The sequence below is a fragment of the Thermobia domestica genome, chromosome 3, assembly GCF_964235325.1.
Source record: "Thermobia domestica chromosome 3, izTheDome1.hap1.1, whole genome shotgun sequence".
Lineage (NCBI taxonomy): Eukaryota > Metazoa > Arthropoda > Insecta > Zygentoma > Lepismatidae > Thermobia > Thermobia domestica.
Window position 1 is genome coordinate 307027460 of NC_137456.1, and position 22626 is coordinate 307050085.

The following is a 22626-nucleotide window of genomic DNA, read 5'->3' on the forward strand; positions in this document are numbered from 1 at the left end:
GACAAAAATATATCTTAGACCCGGGTTCGATTCCCGGCGGGAGCTCATGTGGTTCGGATTCCACGTTAATCAGTAGGTCCACGTCTCATATAGCCTCGCTGCTGAACGGGACGCTAAACAAAAAAATCAATCAATCAATAAAAATATATCTTCCAATTTCCCCTTTCTACCCTACTAATTCTTGACATCAAAATATACCTATTGTCGCCATTTCCAAGTGTCTCAATTAAGTAAAACAGTTATTCATAAACTACTTGGTAAACATAAAAGATTGAGAATTACGGTTAGTTTACTCAGACATTTAAGAAAATATGTGGCAATCAATAACTTTATTTTTCATATTTTTTTTCGTTTTAATTTTGTGATTAGTATAAATGGGAAATTCCAGAGAAAATGTCTCTTGAAATGGGTTTTTCTAATGTTTCACATTGGTATCGCTGCTGGCAACATTGAGAAAAATAAACAAAAACGCCGCGAATATGTATGTGTAATACTCAGTGCGTTGTAGTCGTTTTTATTGTGCTTTTAAGTTTTTATGCATACGACAAAATTTTCTATTACAATATGATACATGTAAAGTGTAGAGGTTTATTTTATCCAAGAACATTGGATAAAATACGTCGTTTTGTTGTACCAGACGACAAAGTGTTGTGGAACGTTGACTGGCCTGAGTACAAGGCAGTTAACTATACAGCTGACTATATATTAAACCAGTCCTGGGCCGATCCTGATATCGGAAGTTCCGGATTTAATCCAGTTTGGAACGCTGTCGATGGGAAGATAAACAGAAGAAGCCATATGGGAGAATATCAAGTTGTTAATGGTTTTCCAAGAAATCCAGTGGGAAGAACTGGAATTTCGGGACGAGGATGTTTGGGAAGATGGGGTCCAAACCACGCAGCTGATCCAATAGTGACAAGGTGGAAGAGGACAACTGAGGATGTGAATGTGATAGAACGTAACAAAGAAACGAATAACCCAATACTTCAATTCGTTGCAATACAGAGAAAGGATTCCGGCGAGTGGGCAATTCCAGGAGGCATGGTAGATCCAGGTGAAGTTGTGACAACAACATTAAAAAGAGAGTTTATGGAAGAAGCCTTAAATATTCTTGAAAAGAGCGGTAAACAAAAAGAAGAGTCTGAAAAAATGATCAACCAGTTTTTTGATTCCGGTGTGGAAGTATATAGAGGTTATGTGGATGATCCCCGCAACACAGACAACGCGTGGATGGAGACTGTTGCCATGAATTTTCATGACGATACCGGTACTTCAGTTGGTCAGTTTCCTCTTTACGCAGGTGATGATGCAGCTAACGTCCGGTGGATGGATATTAGTGGTGACCTAAAACTATACGCAAGTCACATTCAGTTTCTCGAGAAAGTTGCTAGAAGGCATAATGCACATTGGTAGATTTTTTTTTTTTTTATATTTTTTTTTCTGTTTAACATGGAAGTTGATCACAAAGTGCAAGATAAATTGTGTGATTCATGACAAAGTGCAAGAGAACTGGGCATTTATTCCGAAGTTGGGCGTCCGCTTTCGCCACGTTTTTTCGCTGTCATCTTGTTCCCACATTTTCTGCAATTTGTTATTAGGTTCATTAATCCGTGCTCTTCGCAAACTTTTAAAAGATTTTGCTCGTTATCAACGTATTGCTTCACAAATGTTCAAACTGTTACTACATTGCCCTTGTACATTCTCCATGTTGATACCATAAATGCTCGTTACATTCCCACAATGCAACTGTTTAGTTAGCTTGCGCGAAATAGTTCCCTCCGCTCGTGGTATAGTCCCATGTTTATAACCGCTTATATATAGCAAACAAACAGATTTTATCGAAGGCCCTTATATATTGTCAAGCACACGATCAAATTATCCATATCTTTCCTGTAAATTTTAAAAATTTTGCTGGAAACGGACGCCCAACTTTGGAACTTCACCCGAAAACAGTAGTGTGATTGTTCACAGAGTGCACGACTTGGGTGATTCTGCAACAATAAACTGTTTGTTTTGTACTTGACTTTTTCAGTGTTGTACAGTTGTAAATATTTATTTTTGTATTTCACTTGTAATAAGAGTAAACATATATCGCAAAGATATGAAATGTTCACGTATTCAGAATGGCACTGGGACATTTTTGAACAGCTAGACCTATCTAGGGTTTTTTTTTTTCACAGATCATTGTAATTTGTGTATATTTAGTAAGGGATTTTAGAAGTTTCTAAACTCCATCGGCAGTGTACACGGAAAATGGTTCGCCAAAAAAGCAGTGGCGTACAGAGTGGGCATACAAGGACAAGTTTATATATAAGTAGGGGTTAACGTTACAAAGCCCGCTCCAACTGGTATACTCACTCAAAACGAGAAATTACATTCTGTTAATTTTAAGAAAATAGTTCAAAACTTCCGTATCCTTAAGCTACACCCTACCTTACTTATCCCTATTTATTCTACTCTACTATACCTTTTAAAAGCGGTCCTAATCGATATGGAGCTGGAGCGTGTATTGTAAAGTTTGCCCAAAAGAAAATATATATTCATCTCTCCTCTTGTTATATGCGGACACCCAACTTGGAACCGGAAGGGCCGCCATCAGAAATAATCGTTGAGGGATTGTAATTCTTTCACAAATTATATTCGAATACCTTGTAGACTTTTTATCGCCTATCCAAAAGCTTTACCCAGATTTATAAGCTATTAAAATGATGACTCCTTATAATAATAAATTAAAAAACACCAACTTTTGCTTGGTGGCCACCATTGCATCTATTCGAGTTCTGGAAAGCTCACAGAGGGAAATAGCAGCGTTAGTGAAGGTGAGGGCAAGGTTCTAGAACACAGGTACCCTTTCCCATTTGGCTGTAGTAAAGACAGAAATCAACGTGCCCTGCGGGGCTTCCAATTCGCTGGCGCTCGATCGAGACTAATATTTGAATTAAATATTAAACTTTGGTACAGAAAGGAACTATCCTAACTACGAACCTGTGTTCTAAAACCTTTCCCAAGGGGAGTATGCTCATCAAGGGAAATAAGTTCGAAAAACACGCACCAGTTTGTGCTAGATGGTCACTACAAGTTACTTTTGCATTACAATTACATTTCGTAGAATTATAAGTTGACACATTTTACCTGTAGATTTTAATTAAAAAATACCTTGTATTCTGAATCTGCACCAATAGTAGGAGGAACTGGTGAGAAATATTTGCTTTATCGAATACCAGATATTAGCATTAAACAGTGTAATAGTTATGGGTAGCTTTTTTATATTAGAGTAATACGAGATTTGTGCGTAATTAAATTTCCAAAATTGTATGTATCCTGTTACATGAACTGGTTAAAATTCTACTCTGCTAGGGATCCTTTAGAATCTTGCTAGAAATAAATCAGTTTCATTTAATATCAGTACTTTAATAAATGCATATTCTACTTTCGCATATAACGTTAGGCCAGAGATTAATTTCTAAACGAAATTGTGAAAAATCGTAATTACATTGTATATATCAATGTTGTGTGTACAGAATAGAATAGAATAGAATATTTTTATTGTCGTTAAGTCTGTATACAGACAATAGACAACGTCAAATGCAGTTTTACAACTATTTTTTTAATCCCTATTTCAATATACTCTTATCTTCTTCAAATTCCTTAATATTATAATATGGTACAGTAATTAACCAATCATATAGTTTGTTTTTAAAATGAGTGAGGGGTAACTTTTGGATGTCTATTGGTACCCTATTCATAAATTTTGTATCCTGTATTGCATAGCTATTTTTAATTTTTGTTAGCCTGCTGTATGATACATCAACTTGTTTAGCATATCTTGTGTTGTATGAATGAATATCCTGTCTACGTTTCACATCTGACATGTTTTGTTTTACATAAACTAAAACTTTATATATATACAAATTTACAACAGTCATTACATTTACACTAAAACTTCGCAGTAATTCGAGTACGTTCTTAGTTAACCCTGCACGTACACACTTATTTTCTTACTCACAAAGTACATACTGAGGTTTGTAGGACCCCAATCATATTTCTCTAAATTATGGAGTTTCTTTTTATTTAATGAACTCATACATTTTTACACAATATCTATCAACAATGCTCCAACATTTTACTGAAAATAATATTTCTAATGCCATTCTTGTAGTTACAGTATTATTTTGAAAAAATGAGGCAAATTTATAAAAAAAAATCTTCATTTAAAATATATACTGGGGTCTGTGGGACCCCCCCCCCCGGCAGTAAATGTTATCACCTTTCTGACAATTATGAAACTAAACTTTGTGATCCTTTGTTGTAAGTAGCATACCTTCCATACCATCTTCACTCTCCAATAATGCATGTCGTATAAATTCCAAATCCATTTTATTAAAATGTTTTTTAAAAAAAATCACTTACTTAAAGTACACACTGGGGTATGCTGGACCCCAATCAACGCAAGAGCGAAAATAACGTCTAATTCCAACAATGAGTCTCACTAAACTAGCTAAACTGCTATTACTCCGCATAGACAGTGTTACAAACTTAATTTACATTGGTAGCCCAAACTGCAAAAATAAATAGAATTGTTATAGTATTAAAATGAATATGCCTTGGGGTCCCACAGACCCCAGTGTGTACGTGCAGGGTTAATAATATGTTGCTATTGTAGATTTAGGAGTGCCTTGGGCGTTCATTGATTATACGGATCCACATATTTTATAAAATTACTGAACACATTTGTGATAATATTTTAAGTGTCAAGTGTCGGAGAGTGGGTCCACAAATATGAAACATACGTAAAATTTACAGGAAAGAAATAGTGAATTGGTTATTTTTCTTAATACATACCAACAGGTTTAATGCATTATATTGACATGTTAAAAGCTACATCTTGTTGGTTCTATTTTAACTTTTTTTTCATTTGTCACTGTTGCTCTCAAGCAACATCGCATTCTATTGCGTTGTTCGCACGTATTATAATTTCAGTGATCATGTAATTGGCATTATTGCTTTCATACAATATTCATACACATGATTTGCGGGTCGCTTCTTTAGATACTTCTAATCTTCGTCAACAAGGGACAGTCAAATTTAGTATTGTAGAAGCTTTTATCTCCTACATTCCGCGAAAGCTCTTTTATTTATTTATTTTATTTGCAGTTTCTTGCTCTGTAGGAAAATATTCCAACGAAGCTGGTGCTAGTTATTGAAAATGTGAACTTCCCTAACCCTAAGCTAACCCAACCCTACCTTACCTTTCCTTATGTGAACAATGTCACATCCTGTGACAAAATTATTTGTTCCCTCAAAGTGTACTCTTAGCGAACAGGAGTTACTACGTTTTTATGAAGAGGCATTAATTGCTGAAATTAAGCAGTAAATATGATAAATGTATGACGACCTAAAAAATGAACAAATGGAGAAACCGTTACATATTTAAATATGAATATCGTAGTCGATGGTATGAAAAAAAAGTGAGCACGTGGAAGGTAATTTATTAGAGTACTTACCTATTGAAGTCCTCTACCACAATATAAAGGTAAATAGTCGCAGCTGAATATTAAGAAAACAACTAACCTAACGAAAATTAGTTGTGTGTATGTGTGACGTCCTCATTTACGTGCATACTCACCATCGTTGACACACCCCTCTTGATACCGCTCGGGCCTCTGCTCTGACTCGGTTAAATAGTATTTGTGCTTTTTAGTGGCCACCGAGCACAGGCTGATTTCTGTGTTTTACATGAGTTTTTATGGCATATTAACTGACGCAGTATTTACACACAAGACGGTAAAGTCCTCTTAAAGAGAATGTGCACCGAAAATTCTTAAGAGACGCTTTCTAAGGTAGTGGCAATGAATTTCCCGATAAGTGATAAAATATTCACGTTTTAAGCAGGAAAATACTGGACCTATTTCAATAGACAAATAATGTCTATATATTTGAAATTATGTTCCGTTCTTATCTGAGTGATGAGTATACGTAGAAATAAAATAATCAAAATGTAATCCTTGTAGAACAGATTCGTTCATAAGGTAGCCATAAAGCACAGTATACAAAGTAAAGGCATATGATTGAAGATATGCCAATGTGAAGGCAGTGAAGTTAAGAAGCAGAACCATTGAAGTGTAGGTGAAGTAATACATGTACATAAAGGATTATTTATTGCGGAATTGTGAGTAATGGTGGAGATGACACATGTGTACAAATATCGTACAATAACATGTCACCACTTCGGAGCTCTACTGCAGTGAACTGGTTGCTTTAGTGTATTTTAGAGGCAATTTAACACTCGTAAAATGAATCTGAACCGACAAATGCAAATCCATATCCTAAAAATGATTAAGTACGATACAGGCAGCCGATTCAATGAAAAAGAGTGTATCAATGTTCAATGAATTTATGTATGTATCCGTACAATCTTGCCTTGTTGCATTGAAAATACTTCGTTCAGTTATTGGCATTGATTTTTTCCAATTGGGACAAAATACCCAATATATGCGTCTTATACACATGATTTTTCATGTAAAACGATACTTATTGATAGACACAGCATAATTTTATTAACTACTATAAATATATTAGGCCTAAATACTGAGTAAGGAAGTGAATCTGGTATATTTTGACGTTTTTCGAACAACTGAACCCCTTTCGAAAATCCAGGGAAATGAGCATTTGTCCCCTGCTGACGTCCACGGCTGTATGGTATATTTTTCAATGCTTTCAACTGCATTATAAGACTTGCAACGTGGTAGATTCCTGTGTTTCGGTGAAAATTTACTTCTTATAAAAAAGTTTTTTAAAAAATCTTCACTTTATGTTGTCTTTAAACTGATCTCGTGAAAGAAGATAATAATGTGGATAGGTGTTCCACTTTTTTGAAGGTTGAGTTATAGTTTTCTGCAATAAAGGTTCTGCAGTATTTTTCACGTAGTATATGTGATGAAATTAGAATATTTATGTCCCAGTGGAAGTGAAAATGATCAATACTGTGGTAGGAGAAAATCTGTAATAAACTTCACAGAGAGGTAGCCCCAGTCTAGCAGCATGGTTTGAAGATACTGAAAGAGATGCCAGAGAACATCGAAACTTTTTTTTCTTTCTTCGTAAGGTCTTTTTCTCTCTTTAAGTTGCATTTCAGATGATGATGGCTCAGCGACGTGAGTACAACTGAGGAACTACTGGAGTAGAAAAGAAATGTAGCGAACTGGTCGAATAAACCGACACCAATGTCTATGGGCCTCAGATGTGGTAATCACACATTCCCTAAGTAAAACTCTCAGGTGGTTGGCATAAGCTCTTCCGCGCTTCATGTCAAGGAGTTAAGCTTATTAGAATCACGCAAGTGAGTCTTATAAGATTATAAGTTAGTATGTCCATTAATCCACACGATAGCGAACGAATGCGAATTTTTGAAGTCCTTTTTTTTTTCCTTTTTGTTTTAATAGCTAGAATGATGATCTGGGCCGAGTTCGTTAATTTTTTTTTTCCTTTCCACGTTCTTCTTCATGTTTTTAAATCCTGATTGAATTTTAGTAAGCTGATGCTAGAGGAAGTTTCTTCCGAAAGCGCTTCTTACATGTAGAAGAAAACTCTCCTGTGATTGGAAAATTCACATTCAAAAATTATCTGGTAAATTGGCTCAAACCTTCTGACCGGTTTATGACCGGAAGTAAACGTCAAACTTTTCTTGAAATCTTACCTCTTCCATGTTTATATATATATGAACTTCTAAAATTTTTAAGAAAAGATATACAGATAGGTACAAGCAGCTTCCGATTGAACTCAGATATTTATTTGCATAATACAAGACAAGCGTCGGATCTTCATGTGGAATCTTCACGTTTAAAAGTGCATAAGAATAATACATTTCCTATGGCAGTGAATATTTATAACAAGCTTCCTTCCACTTTAAAAAAACAAAACATCCGGTTTAAACAACAAAAAATAAAGCAGTCAAATACTACCTCCTCGAGTACTTCTTCTATTCTATAGAAGAATATCTCGCAAATCAATAATCAGTTATATCAAAAAATGTCTATAGTTAATAAGGTTTAAATTATATCTATAATGTAAGGGTTTATTAACTGACATTAACTGTTAAGTTGTTTTATATCGTTGTATGTAATTTAGAATAATGAAAATTGTACCTCTTTAACTTAAATTGGCACTATTTTAATATTGCATGTAGATTTAAATGTATAAATATATACACATTCAATGTTCTTTAGAAGGAGAAAAATAACATTTCTTAATCGATCTCCATCATTCTCATACATTCGTTTTTTATTTTTTCATACATTGTAAGCTTATTTACTTACTCATTTCCTGTGCCAAACAATAATTATACACGTACTGTATAATATCGTCGCATTCTAAATAAACAAGTAAACAGGTGTAATAATTTGGCATATCTCTGATTATTTGGAATCAACAAACGTAACTTTTTTTTTATGTTGCATTTGATTTTCTTTTTATTTAGCTTATACTTTTCTGTTAAAGTTTCAAGTTTTCGCACCTTTCGGCGCTCTTCAAGCTCATTTGTTCTAAAACTTAATTGTCTTTCTTCAAGCTTTTTCTTATCATCTTTATGAATCTGTCTTGATTCTTTGAGATGCTCTTTATATCTTCTGAGGACAGGTCAAAAATCAACTGACTTTTCTATAAAATATAAGAATTTCCGTGATTTTTCAAGGCCAGTGTGAATCCTGTAAAGGTAAATTCTTGATTTTCACGTTGTTTTTTTTAAATCGATTATACAGGGTAGCCCAAAAGTAGGTATACAGTACCGTACTGATCAGCTCATTCCATTTTATATCATTTCTTATTGCTATCCATCAGATATACTTAAGTTTCTTTATTGTTTGTTCTTAATGTCCTTTTATTTATACCGTAAGCTCGGAACATACGAAGTAAATAAACCCATAACTAGAATGTTACACTAGATCAATGCAGGGGTCTATATCTACTTTTGGGCCACCACGATTTATGATTTTATTGGTATTTTCCTTGGCGATCTCGGACTTTAGATTTTGTAATGCCAAAAGCTTTTTATGTATTTTGCCATTTTTCTATTGCTAATAGAAAGTTGGTATATGGTAGAAGAGAAACATCAGTAAGATTGTCTATTGCAGCATTTTCAGATCTCTTTCAATGTTAGGCAGTGTGTTATTTAAAATCCCACGGCACACCTATATAAATTAACATTTTATTTATTTAATAGCTACTGCCAAGTTACTTTGTGTGTTTGATCTACTACCTACGGAACTGCAACTATCTTAACGAAAAATAGTTATTGTTGCCGTTTTGAAAGATTTAAATAATAAACTCTTCTATAAAGGGATTAACTTTCTCCCGGCACATCATTTGCAAATGACTGGTCTATCGAATAATTTCAATGTCTCACAAGTTCCTTGTTCCCCTGTAAACGATTAGATTGCTGCTTTAAGTTTCTTCAGTTCATCTACTACTTCTCACCCTCATCGGTCATTGACCTCAGTCGACGGTTCTGCAACCACTTTCATTTTCTATATGCTTTCCATATTCAGCACTACACTTATTAAAGTAAAATCGCTCAAACCGTCCTCAGGCGGCTTCAAAGGAAGCGGAACACCATTGAAGAAAACCACATGTTTCTTTGTTACATGAGAGGGATATTTCGACAAGTCCTTCCATTTGACCTGCTGAAAAAGAAAGCGATGTTGCAATTTTCACAATCTTGCTTACTGATTCTTCAGTAGTCTTCGCAGGAAGACGGTTTTATCTAGTTTTTTTTCCGTTACTTTTGTTTTTGTTGCATCGTCCTCCTTCCGTCTCCCTTAGCTTGAAGGGCATAATTGTGGGACGTTCCCCCAATTTGAATATGTTGTAATGAATAGAAAAAAGGAAATCAATCATTTGTTTCTTGATATTTGCTTATTTTACTCTTAAATATAGCATATTGTGTAACTTCCACAACAATAACGCTTGTACGAACCAAACATGTTAAATGGTTCACCCCTTTCCTCTCCCTCCCCCACGTAAGGCATAAGTGCCGCAATAGGTCGATGAGGGAAAAAAAATCATTTCTTTGCCACCTCCAGAAATCCGTCCTTGACCGCCCCTGTCCACACTATTGTATTGAATTCCTTTAAGATTGTTGTGTTATTATTATTAGTATTATTACATAATGTATTCATCGATAATATAAGTTTAGCGATGCCAACAACGTATTACTTCGACACCGAACACGTGCAGTTTATGACTTATTTGGAATGTTATTTATGAGGGCGGTTAGGGTAAATTTTCTGCTTGAGTACAAAGGAAGCCGGCTGGGGACCAATAGAACGTCTCGATTATACACATCCATATCCATTTAGTCGGACTGTTCATGCCTCTAAATTTACTAATGGCAGCTTCTATATTTGATACGGTCAGTTGTAGGATTCCTTCATTCTTCTGAAGACCATGAATCACGGATTTTGGTCTTAGCAGCTGTGATATACTGTAGCTTATGAATAAATAATATACTGTAATATTGGTTGGGCTGTCAAATTAGAATTTCGGCTGCACTGATCCGATAGATACTAAAGTGCTGAGTTTTCCAAGTTGTTGTAATTAATTCTCTAATTTATTTTAGGACATTAAACTTTTTGTTTTGTTTTTAAAAATGGTAATATTTGCTGTATTTCATTTTTATATCTAGTCTCCATAGACACGAAAAAATCAGGATTGTATATGAGATAGGGTTGGTTGTAGACGATTGTAAGATTCAATACAGCGTATAGAAATTATAAATATTGTAAACGCTTATAATTATATCCTTCACATTGTCGGAAATTATTGTAACAACAGGGTGTCTACTAAAATTCCAAAATGAAATTTCGTGACTTTCTGACCTTTTCTTTACCAAATCACAACATTTCCTAACATTTTCAAGAGCGAATTTGGGTGCGAATTAGGCCGAATTTTCATCCATGCGATAAAAACGTACTTTGCTTGCGATTTGGTAGCGTCTAAAGCCGGCCACAGACATTTTTGGTGGTAAATTTTGACGCTTTATGGAACAAAGTTTTCCAATCTGCTTACATTTGTACAGTTAAAAAAAATCGTGACCCAAAAGCTAAATTTCGTGACTTTCATGACCGCTTTCTGATTTCGTGACCGATAGACACCCTGAACAAGCAGATACTACAAGCATGTCTAACTTTACCAGATATGCAAGGATTCTCGTCAACACACGATGATTGTGGTCTTCGTGCGAAAATATACGAGACTTTTATAAAAAAAAAAACTGGTTTTATCAAGTTACGATAATTATATCTGCACAAGAATTAGGATGTTTAGAATTTATGATTAATAATAATATCTAAATATAAAATATTTGCGTTTCACACAGCCAGGTCCATAACTAAGATTCTGACACTCCCGATTCCATGACGTGTGCGTGAGATGGGTACAGAAGTTTCTTTCTTTCTTTTATTTATTTATTTATTTCACTTTCTTAAGACTCAGAAGATTATTTTAAGGCAAATAAAAGTTAAAGTGGCTTCCTTCACTCCTTGTGTTATATAGTCGAGCTGCTGAAAAGAGAGGCGACTCCAGTCAATCTTTCACTGAAGGGAACATGTACAAATAGTGTAATTCAAACGGTAAAAATCTCCGAATAGGCCAAGATAGTATCCGTTTTACTGTGCCGGTGCGTTACCACTGTGCCTTTCGTTCTTTTCAGATCAATACCACAATTAAAAGTTAGAATAAAGTCGTAATGTAAATATACATTCCGTGTATACCTCAACTCAGACCATATGGGCTGTCACAGCCTTCATATTCTGCTAGGCAATTCGTGACTAGGTATTATTAATGAATGCCTGTAATGGTTAAGAGAATAACAGTATGTTGTAAGAGCTTTCGTCGACGCTTCGTCAGAATTGTGAAAATAAAAAGGGAAGGATAATGGTTTCATACCGGTATCTTTTCTTTAATATTTTTTTTCCTCCTTATCTAATAAATCGTCAGCGAAAGCGCTTACTATGGTTTCGTCCTCAACCTCACACCACCCCCGGAGAAGTTTCGTGGTAAGTAGATAAAAGTATTCTGGTTGTTGGCAGCTCCTGTGACTAATGATTTTTTTTTTCTTAAATTCGATGGAAATGTTTTTTCCACTTTTCTCGATCTTCAGCTTCCTCTTTTGAACTCCCAATATTTTCTTCTAATTTTCAAATCATCGATCAATTGTGTTCTTTCTACTCCTCACTTTTCTTCCGTCTTTTTTTTCCCTATGGCTTTATAAAGCAATTAATTTCTTCGTAAGATGTGTTCAACCTAATTGATCTTCCTACGAAGGATGCTGGCAAAAAGTGTCCTCTGTTCTATTCGTGTTAATCATCTTCGTTTGTTAGTCTTTCCCTCGAAACATCTTCGTCCCCTCCATTTTATATTACCTAACTTCCATAATGTCCAAGTCTGGTCATGCAGTCCAATACTCCATATATAACTCTTGGCGTGCAAGGTAACTCTTGAAGGGCCAAACTGTTTAGCACCCGCGAAATGGCAAGCGGGGCACAAATTGGATCCCAACGTATTTTTGTTGACATGTGTTTGGTCGTAAAAATTTATAAAATAACCATTTACATCAATTTGGTATTCAATTTCTTCTTCAAAATTCTCAATATAATCCTCATCAGATGAAGTATCATATGCAAGAAGTTCCGATTCTATTTCTTGTTCGGTCAGGGCTGCACAATTCGTTCTGGAGCTTTTCAAATGACAAGTTCAATGTTTCCTACGGTAATATTACATCATTCTTCTCAGAATTGATTGTTACGAAGCAGTAGTGCCCCAGCCCAAATGTAAAAGAATGCGCATTGCAATAATTTAAATTATTTCCACAGAGTGCTGAGTGGAATACATTTTGGACCCCAATAATTTTTTTCACGAAAAATAACACTTTCTATACAAAAAATATTTCATTGCTATATTCTTCATTTATTTAGTTATCTATATAAAAAATGGAAAGCTAACAGTCATTACTTACAGAGCTATCATTGAAAATTGTACCCCGCTTGGCCCTCCTACAGTTACGAGTAATCTTTTCTTGCTGAATACCTCTTTGTCTACAGCAATCCTTGACCTGATCTCTGTGTACCAGTAAGCAAATCTCATCAAAACACTTCCCAAATAGTTGAAATGATCAAGTTCTACTGTGACCGGTAAGGCCGTGCTTCCATGAGATGCTCTCATGTCTTCCAATTTTTCAACATGGTTTTCCATTCCATATGGCTTCCCAATGTCAACTATTTTATGCATTATCTCCTGTTTAGCTATAATAATCGTGCCATCTGGATATCTCATCTTGTTAATGACTTGTCCTGCAATCCTGAAATCCTTAACTTCCATTAATGCTTCCTTCATTAAGCATTCACTGTAAGAGTTGGATAATTGAGGTGGTATACAACAGCTTTGTCTGACTTCTCTTTCAATCTCCACACAATTGGTTTTTCTTCATTCAAACGCAGTTACTTTGAACCCGAGACAAAACCGATTTGAAAACAGCAGAGAACACACCTCATCTCCTCTCGTAGAATAGTGAGTGTTCAGGTGTAAGGTGATGGCCAATGAATCTAGGTGCATTCTTGTGAGATAGACTCTAGCAAGCGGTGATACTATTGAGAGCTATTAAGACTTTTAAGTGAAAAAGAAAGTGAGATCGTCATGAAAACCTATATAAAATGGTTCTGATACACCAAGACAACAATAAAGTCCATACTGGGAAGAAATAAAATGTCTATGTATCACCAAATTTAGTACCCTCAAAGCTTTTCTCTATTCCCTACTTACAATTATTATTATTATTATTATTGAGTTTAGCACACTTTTCAGCAGTTAGGCTATATGAGGAGTAAACCTACAGCTTAACGTAGGCCCCGAACCACATAAGCATATGCCGGGAATCGAACCCGGGTCTCCCACGACAAAGATGCGTATAATAATAATATATTTGATTTTGAGTTTAGCGCCCCTCTCAGCAGCGAGGCTATATAAGAAGTTAAACCTACACCTTAACGTAGGCCCCGAACCGAACTCGGGTCTCCCACGCCAAAGACATGTATAACAGTAATATGAATTGCGTTCTGGTAGTGATGAAGGAGGTATTAGATCTGATACTGATTTCCTGAACACTAGATCTCCGGATTTATTTAGAGGATTACGAAACTTTTATGGATCGATGCAAGAAGTGATTTGCACTAAGAGAGACTCACATTGGGATATATAGAGAAGGTTTACGCCTGTACATTTTATTTTTGGATAAATTAGAAAGTTGTCCATCACCTCCGTGTAATACATATACTATAAAAAAATGTACGGCAAGAATGATTGAAAAATTACGAAATAAAAATATAAATGCATCGAGTGAGATTTGAACCAGGTTAAAAAGTATTGCATCAACACAAAAAATAGACTATCTAACACGCATGACTATCGCAACAACTAGAGAACGCTTCTTAAGTTGCATTGATATATAACGAACTCCTTAAGTACTCCCTTTTTTTTTTTTTTTTTTATGACGATCTTTGTTTTTCGTCGAGAAGTGTATGTGTTTTCTTTTAAAAGAAAAAGAAAAGAAAAGGTTTGCTGCATTAATGCTAAGGTACTGTTTCGTACTAGAAGTATCGTTATAAGAAGTAACAAAAAAGGAACTGAGAATTTCAAACAGCAAACTGTGAGCTGTGTTCATAAGTCTTGTTTCTTTTTCATTCCTTCCCGTCCTCTCACACAGATTGCGTTGTTGCCAAACTTACAATTTTAAGGAACTTAGAAAATTTTACTTACGCATTTATAAATTGGAGAAGTGTACAAAGAGACGTTTTATTTATTTATTTATCTTTTTTATCATCATCATGAGACTATTTTACAGGTATGTGCTCCATAAGTGGTAGTCAACATAATAAAACACTTTTAGTTATGTAGAAACCATATCGGTTTCTGTATAAGGTCTCCTTACAGCTGAATGTGTAGCATTTTCGCTTCTGGTGCAGAAGATAGGATTTGATTCCACCGTGCGTTTGTCTTATAAAGCATTGGCATCTCCTGTGGACCTACGATGAATTTTGTCTCACCATGCAAGTGCCGTCTAAAGGTGAAAGCTTTCTACACTGATCTCATCGGCATTTCAGGTTCAATGTAATATATCTTAGGAATTTTGGTATTCTTATAGGTAATAATGTGGGGATAAAGTTCTTGTCACATCATGGAGCACAGGAATTCAAATTGGAAGTCAGCATTTATTTTAAGCAGGGCTCTGTCTGTTTGTTTGTTTATTTTTTTATGTTCTTGAAGAGTTTTCTACGTTTGAATGCTAGTTCTATAGAATATTTAAATTATCGCCGTGCTTTTGACAAACTTTTAGAAGACAAGAATATAAATTAACATGAAGTATTACTTATACAGAAAAGCAGCATTGATGCGGCTACATGAGATCAATGGAATTATTATACGTAACGCACTTCACTAATGGCAGATGGGAAATCTGGATATATAAGGATAGATATGGCAGTTATGTACACTCATGTCCAAAATTGTTGTCACATGTCTATAAATATGTTGTTGTAGGAATATAATTTGATAACGAATTCGCCCGGTATTTCTTATGATGTTAGTACGTGTATAATCAGCAAAGACAAGTCTGTGGCAAATTTCATGTCAAAAGAGCAGTAAATGAGAACAACAAAACGAAAATAAAACTTTCTTGTCCATTTAGCAACATTTTGTTTTACTCATTCTAATTTTCGTATTTATAATTCTTTTCCTATGAAATTTACTACAAATGCACGTTTCCCGATTATATACATAGTATCAGTATTGAAAGTACTCTGCAAAATCATTATCAAATTATGTTCTTACAAGAAGACAGTTATAGATATGCGATAATCATTTTGCACATGAGTGTACATTCGAAAACGAAATGAATTTTGCTAATGTTGAAAGCGTCAAAACATTTGAAATATTAGCTTGAATTGAAATATTTTTGCAAATTCTGACACTTTACTTCGTACACGTGCACCGCGTACGGTGTTGCAAGTGAATTAGTCGACGGTGAAAATTGAGTAAGACTAAAAAAAAATTAGAGGTTTCATTAATCATATCTGAAATACCTAGTAAATCTCAGTTTATGAGTTTTTATTATTATTTATTTATTTTTTAATTTATTCTGGAATCGATTTTACTTTACATACGCGGAGTGTTCCATACATTTTTTTTGCATATCTCGTACCAGGAATCCACGGGCCGCCATTTGGCTTTGCATAACTCACTGAGAGGTAGTAGTACGTAAGGGTATTCTCAGGTGTACGCACATGAAAGAGAAGCATGAACCACTGTGCATTTCTCATACAGTCACCATGACATGAGCGGATAGCATGGTGTAACAACTGCTGAGGTTCACAAACAGTTGGTGGAGAGCATGCAACATCATGTAAAATCATTTTTAACTGGATGCCGCAATGAAGGGAACCCGTTTCGGAAGTAAAGTAACAAGGCCATTCAAAAGCTCACGAGTGGAATGGCTTATTCAAGAACACAGGTGCAAGATGTTCTCGGAAATGAAGGCAAGTTATCCCTCTGATTACCCTTCCTAGTTAAGACTTCGATCCTTCTACTTACCACCTGTTCGAGACTTTGAAGAAATCTCACTGACTTCGCACATCTCTAAGCATCTGCTCTTACATGAATAAGAGGCCACGTCGACAAAGTGATTCCAGAAGGAGTTGCGTAAGTTGCCACACACCGTTGGCGCAAGTGTATAGAGTTGAAGAAAGACTATTTTGAGAAAGTGGAAATATCTACTGAAGTGAACTATCGTGATTGTATGCCAACGAAATAAAGTGTAAATCAATATAGAATGCCCCTTGTACTTATATAAGAGTAAGATTACAAAGATGATGATCTTGTATTAAAATGGGATTCGGACCTTATTAGAGTTTGCATCGGAAGCGTTATGTTCTTGCAGGTTTAAATTGTTACACAAGTAAGAAGACTAACACTTTAGCTATGCTGTTAAGTGCAAGTCCTAGTTTAAGCATAACTTTTAAAGTCAAGCCTATTTAAAATAAGGATCTGCAGTTCACGTGAGGTTTAGATCATACAACCTTTGTCAGGAAAGTTCTAGGACAAAGGTCGTAAAAAGTAGAAAATTGCATTTACCAAGTAATGATTCTAGCTCCTATCAAAGTAGTCCCCTTGCCTATCTATACACAATTGCCAACATTTCCGGAGCTCTTGAGCAGGGAAATCTTCAACTGCAATGCTCATAAACTCATTTGTCACACCCGTTGGATGTCTGCAATATCTTATGAAGCTTTCCTTTCAGTAGCCTTTTCACTCGCGGAAAGAAAAAACACATAAGGTGAGAGGTCGGGCAAATATTGTGGATGTGGGATGGAAATAACAATATCTGGCCAGATACTCATTAACAGATAAAGCAGTATGGGGTCTTGCGTTGTTATGGAGTAAGAACCAGTCCTGAAAATGCTACAAATCAGGGTGGCGACATCGAATTGCTTGTCGCAAACGTTTCAAGACTCCGATGTAAAGAGTTTGGTTCACTGTTTGACCTGGAGGAGCATACTCATGGAGAACCAATTGTTTACTATTAAAGAATACGATCAACATTGTCTTTGTTCTCGAAGGTTGTCGTTTGACTTTCGAGGCTGGCGATCCATGATTCCGCCATTCAACACTTTGACGCTTCGTGTGAGGATCATACTCGTAGCATCAACTTTCATCCCCTGCAATAATCTTTGACACAAATGTGGGATCACGTCTCGCTCTATCCAATAGTCCAGCAGAAATTCTTCGTCTTTTCTCTTTCTGTTCGTCTGTTAGTGAGTGAGGGACGAATTTTGCCTTAGGTTGCAGTTTCCCTAAATCTTCGCATAAAATCTTACGACATATCATGATTCAAATTCAGTTCTTCTGATATCGTACGCACAGTTACACAACGGTCTTCTTGCAATAACTGCCTTATACGCTCCACATTTGCATCGGTATGTGCTGTAGACGGGCGACCAGTTCTGGGATCGTCCTGCACTGAATTTTTGCCTTCACGAAACCTTTTTTGTGCTACTCGAAAACAGTGCCTCGCCTCCATATGCTTGCTTAATCACGTCCCACGCTTTTCTAGGGGATTTCCCGACCTTAACACAGAACTTAACGTTCACAATCAACATCCATTGTGTCACCTTAACTAATGCGACAACCCGAACAATGTGTTGCTAACCACAGCCCTGCCACCTAGTGAGTGAGCGGAAACAATCATGTCAAGTAAGAATACACCAGGTAACCAAAAAAAAAAAAAAAAGTTCCTTTTTAGTATTGCAAACTCAGAAATTAAAAAAAAAAATGTCCTGAAACTTCTCTGACAAAACTATATACTCCTCCCGGAATGAACTGTCTCTCTGCATTATAGACGAGAATGTTCCCCGACAGTGAAGAGAGAGAGATCAATCACGCTTTTATATATATATATATATATATATATATATATATATATATATATACTGGAAGGTTAAGTTTTCCTTTTTATTTTTTACCTTTCTTTCTAATTTACATTCTGTATATTTGCAGGAAACTTCGATTTGTTGCCACATTCGTTCTCAATCCTACACCTGTAGATTGTACCAAAGCTTACTCTAATAACCTTTCATTTCAGGTCTACACTGCCACCTTTGGTTTTATATAGAATAGAATATTGAACGAACGAGAGAATCAAGCAACTAATCCTTCCTTTCAATACACCACTGAAAAATTCATATGGCATCACTAGAAACGAACATTTCCTAACACTTTTCTTGGCAATGTATCCTGTAGGATACATAATGTGTTTGAATATTTTTGGTTACTTTGTGACTACCTACTCTTGAACGTCACAGGCTTTTCTAAATAAAACATGTAACTAAAATGTGCAATTATGTCTGATTTTACAACTATTTGACACAAAAATCGCATGCAGTATTTTTCTGAGCAACGCAAGTTTTCTTGCCAAGAAAAGGGCTAAACTATTCAATTTAGTACTTTTTTACGTCAAAATACTGCATTGTGATATCGCAATCGCCTGCCTACAAATGAAAGAAAGTTAATTATGGGGCATGTTGTATGTTTATCGGCAGAAGCGCTATCTTCTCGAAGATCCTAATAATAATAGTTAAAATATGCACAAATGAGATTATTTTGAACTGAGGCTTCTTTTTGAAAATAATTATAACCTGCCAACGACCTAAAACCATTTTTTTAATAGATGCACTTTTCTCTGGGCCGATTAAGTCTAATGTCTTTTTATATATATATATATATATATATATATATATATATATATATATATATATATATAGCGCCGACTCTAAGTATGACAAGACTTACTGTTCGAACTACTACTCCGGTTAGTATCCGAAGAAAGTACCTGCTTCAGAGATCGAAACCAGGACCTAGCGAGTTGGAAATTTAAACTGACAGGTAGGTATAAGTATATTAGCGAATCACGCATTTTTTTTTTTTTACATCTCTCTCATACTTTTATTACAATATCAACTATTAAAATATTATATATATACAACTGTGAATTAAAAAGGTTTTCAAAGGAAAGGTGATGTACCTCAAACATGGTTGAAATCGTTTCTTATCGTTACGACAAAACTGACAACTAAGAAATAGACTAATTTTTTAATTTACACCAGCAATATATTGGCACTTAATTAGATAAGTGAGCCACCATGGACATCACACAATTACATTTCAATACACTATCTTCATGCTTCATAATCTCTGCAAAATGTACGTAGCAACAATGTGAGCCTTTATTTTTTAATATATAAATTATACATTTAAAATATACAAAAGCTACATTTTACAGAGTTTACACAATTAATTGTTATATTTACTACAACTGCTATGCAGAAATTATACATATATAAAGTGCGGACTTAAATCGAGACATTATATATAAGTATATATTAAGTAAAATAATAGAATGCATTTCTCAGAACAGTACACGACTAAACTGTCACTACATCTTCGGTGAAAGAAAAGAGAGACATGTACTAATGAGAAACTTTATAGAAGGCAATGTTGCAATGCTCAAAATCTTATAGTTCTTGCTGGAATATTTTTCGTGCATTGTGTTCATGCTACATCCCAAAGTAGGCCTTAATTGAATAACTATTCTTAAGCCTTGACTGAGTGATTTGTATTTACGTCCTTGCTCAGAAGCAAGGCTATGTAGGGAAGGAACTCAATACTATGTTACGTCACAAGTTTGCTTGTCCACTTCCCAGTAAACTATATTGAGGAAAAGAAGCAGACACGTACCTGGTGTTGATAAGAAACTTCAACAGCGTAGTCGATGCCAACACTTGCTTTACTGCATTTTTCTATCTTGTCAACAGCATAGTCGATGGTTTTCCAGGCATACTACGTCGTGGATCCGTGACTACACGTACTCTGCTAACACTTGCTTTATTGCATTCTCATACGTCGTCCCCTCTCCTTTCTTCATTGTATTTCTCTCTCTCTCATTTTCTTTCTAAAATCTCACTACCGCATCATACATCGGAAATGATCATACTTGGAAATGGCTACTACACAGGATTAGGCCTACGGTTTAACATGGGATATGAATCACTGTAATACGTGTAATGCGTCTGATTCTTTCCCACTGAAAATTGAATCCAGGGTCTTGTGCTCTAAGAAGGGGAGTCACCAGGAAGAGTTGTACCCCAAACTTTATTAGTTGATTCAAGGGTGCTCCTTCACAACTGAGTGACACAATTTTGTAAAAAAAAAAAAAAATAAAAAAAGATAAAATTATTCACAATGAAAGTGTAAATAAGAAAATAAATTATATTTACGATATACCTTCAAGTAATGACATAATATTCTGTACCCTGTAAAGAAGGCTTATGCCAAAATAAGCATGCCACGACATAAATACAAAGCGGAAATATTAATCAGCCATAACGAAAGCAGTACACACACTGGAGTTCTATGTAAATTTCCCCAAGAAAGGTTACTTACGTACCTTTTACTCTATACTACATGATTTCGAATATCGCAGCGTCCCAAACTTCGGTTCCCACATTTCCGGTGGATTACGATCGAGGCCCGCAACAGCAAGCAGACCTAGTACAAAGCTGCTAATGAAATTAATGTTCTGAAGGCATTACTGGATCAGTTTCCCAAACGTACTTAATTACAGTGATAATTACGCATGCCTCTCTATTCCAAAACTGCATGATTTTTTTTTTTTTTTTTTTTTTTTTTTTTTTTTTTTTTTTTTTTTTAAAGGACACGAAAGCCAGGATCCAAGCCATTATTGGGATATGTATTTGGACCATAAGGGATTTCAATCTGCGAACATGAGGGCGCAAATATATAAGAGCAGAGACCATGGGACCCTTTACGCTTTTTCTAAATCTTACTCTTTCGAAGTTGTGCAAATGGACTTTCGACGGGGAATTCAAAAGTATGAAGTAACTTGACGAGAAATTTTCGAAGAAAATACGCAACAAAAACATAAAAATGTTTACTAAGATGATCGAAACATTAACTTTCTTCACAGAGTTTTACCGGGATTAGTTACTATTATTTCTAGGTAAAATATTATCCGAGAAATTTAGTGGCGGTGAAAATGGGTGTAGAGTGATACTGCAACAAACACGATGGTAACAAAGGAAGCGTCGGTAACTCATGATCACTTACGTTGACCACTGACAGTCCTGGCATCGTGAATTCTTTTTCTTTGTGTATGTGTGTGTGCGTGCCCTAGTTCCTTCATCTATATCAATAATTATAGATAAAAATTATTTTCCAGTTGCATAAGGATATGACGAACGCAAACCGAAGAAGCATCTGTTTGTATACCACCTCAGGGAATTATCTTTTGTAGCTGCCGATTACCAAGATAGATATACAGTTCGGATTTCCTTTGCAACGTGAAAGGTAAGAAATACGAATTTTAAAAAGGTTCTAAATGGAGTATTTGTCACTTTTATGTGCACATCACTCACTGCAATAAGATGAAAATGAAATGATAGTTATATAGATTCAAATTTATGTGGATTATTCTCTCTACCATATGCAATCAATTAGAAAAATGTAAAATAATGTACAACATATTACAGTACTAAATTGAGTCAATCAAATTTCCGCTTTTTTTTTTTTTAACGTTACTACTACTTAAGGGTCACGTGACAATCACAATATGAGCACTCATAGCAGCATTAGTATTTTGATGCCACACTCAATAAGTACTAAATGAGGTTTCTATTTTATACATTTATCTTGGTTTTCGTCGTGAAAAGTTATGTATTAATTTAAAACTTTCACCGTATGCAATTTGTCCCAATATCATTCTGTTCTCTCCCGATTCATTCATCGCATTTTACAAGCTATTTGTATTGAGCAAGTCCATGAATGTGCATACTGCATAGAATTAAACAGGACGAAGTGTACAGTGCTAGAGTTCAGTAGGCTGTTTAATATACCATTGCCTTCTATAAAATTGTCTCTCATGAGTTATTACTTTAAGTATGTGTTCGTCCCTTGCCTTTCATTGAAATAAGTACAGTCGTATTCGTGTTTCTCTGTATTAACGTCTACTAT

The 22626-nt window shown here is 35.3% G+C and overlaps 1 protein-coding gene across 1 annotated transcript; it reads left to right on the forward strand.

The window, feature by feature from the left end:
- The first annotated feature begins 477 nt into the window (after positions 1-477).
- On the forward strand, positions 478-2100 carry LOC145681128 (ADP-ribose pyrophosphatase). The gene has a single exon (XM_081752551.1). The coding sequence runs from the start codon at positions 484-486 to the stop codon at positions 1411-1413; it is 930 nt and encodes a 309-aa protein (XP_081608677.1). The 5' UTR covers positions 478-483; the 3' UTR covers positions 1414-2100.
- Positions 2101-22626: the final 20526 nt, after the last annotated feature.

Coding starts and splice junctions, on each gene's coding strand:
- LOC145681128 (XM_081752551.1), top strand. CDS start 484: ATGTGTAATACTCAGTGCGTTGTAGTCGTTTTTATTGTGCTTTTAAGT.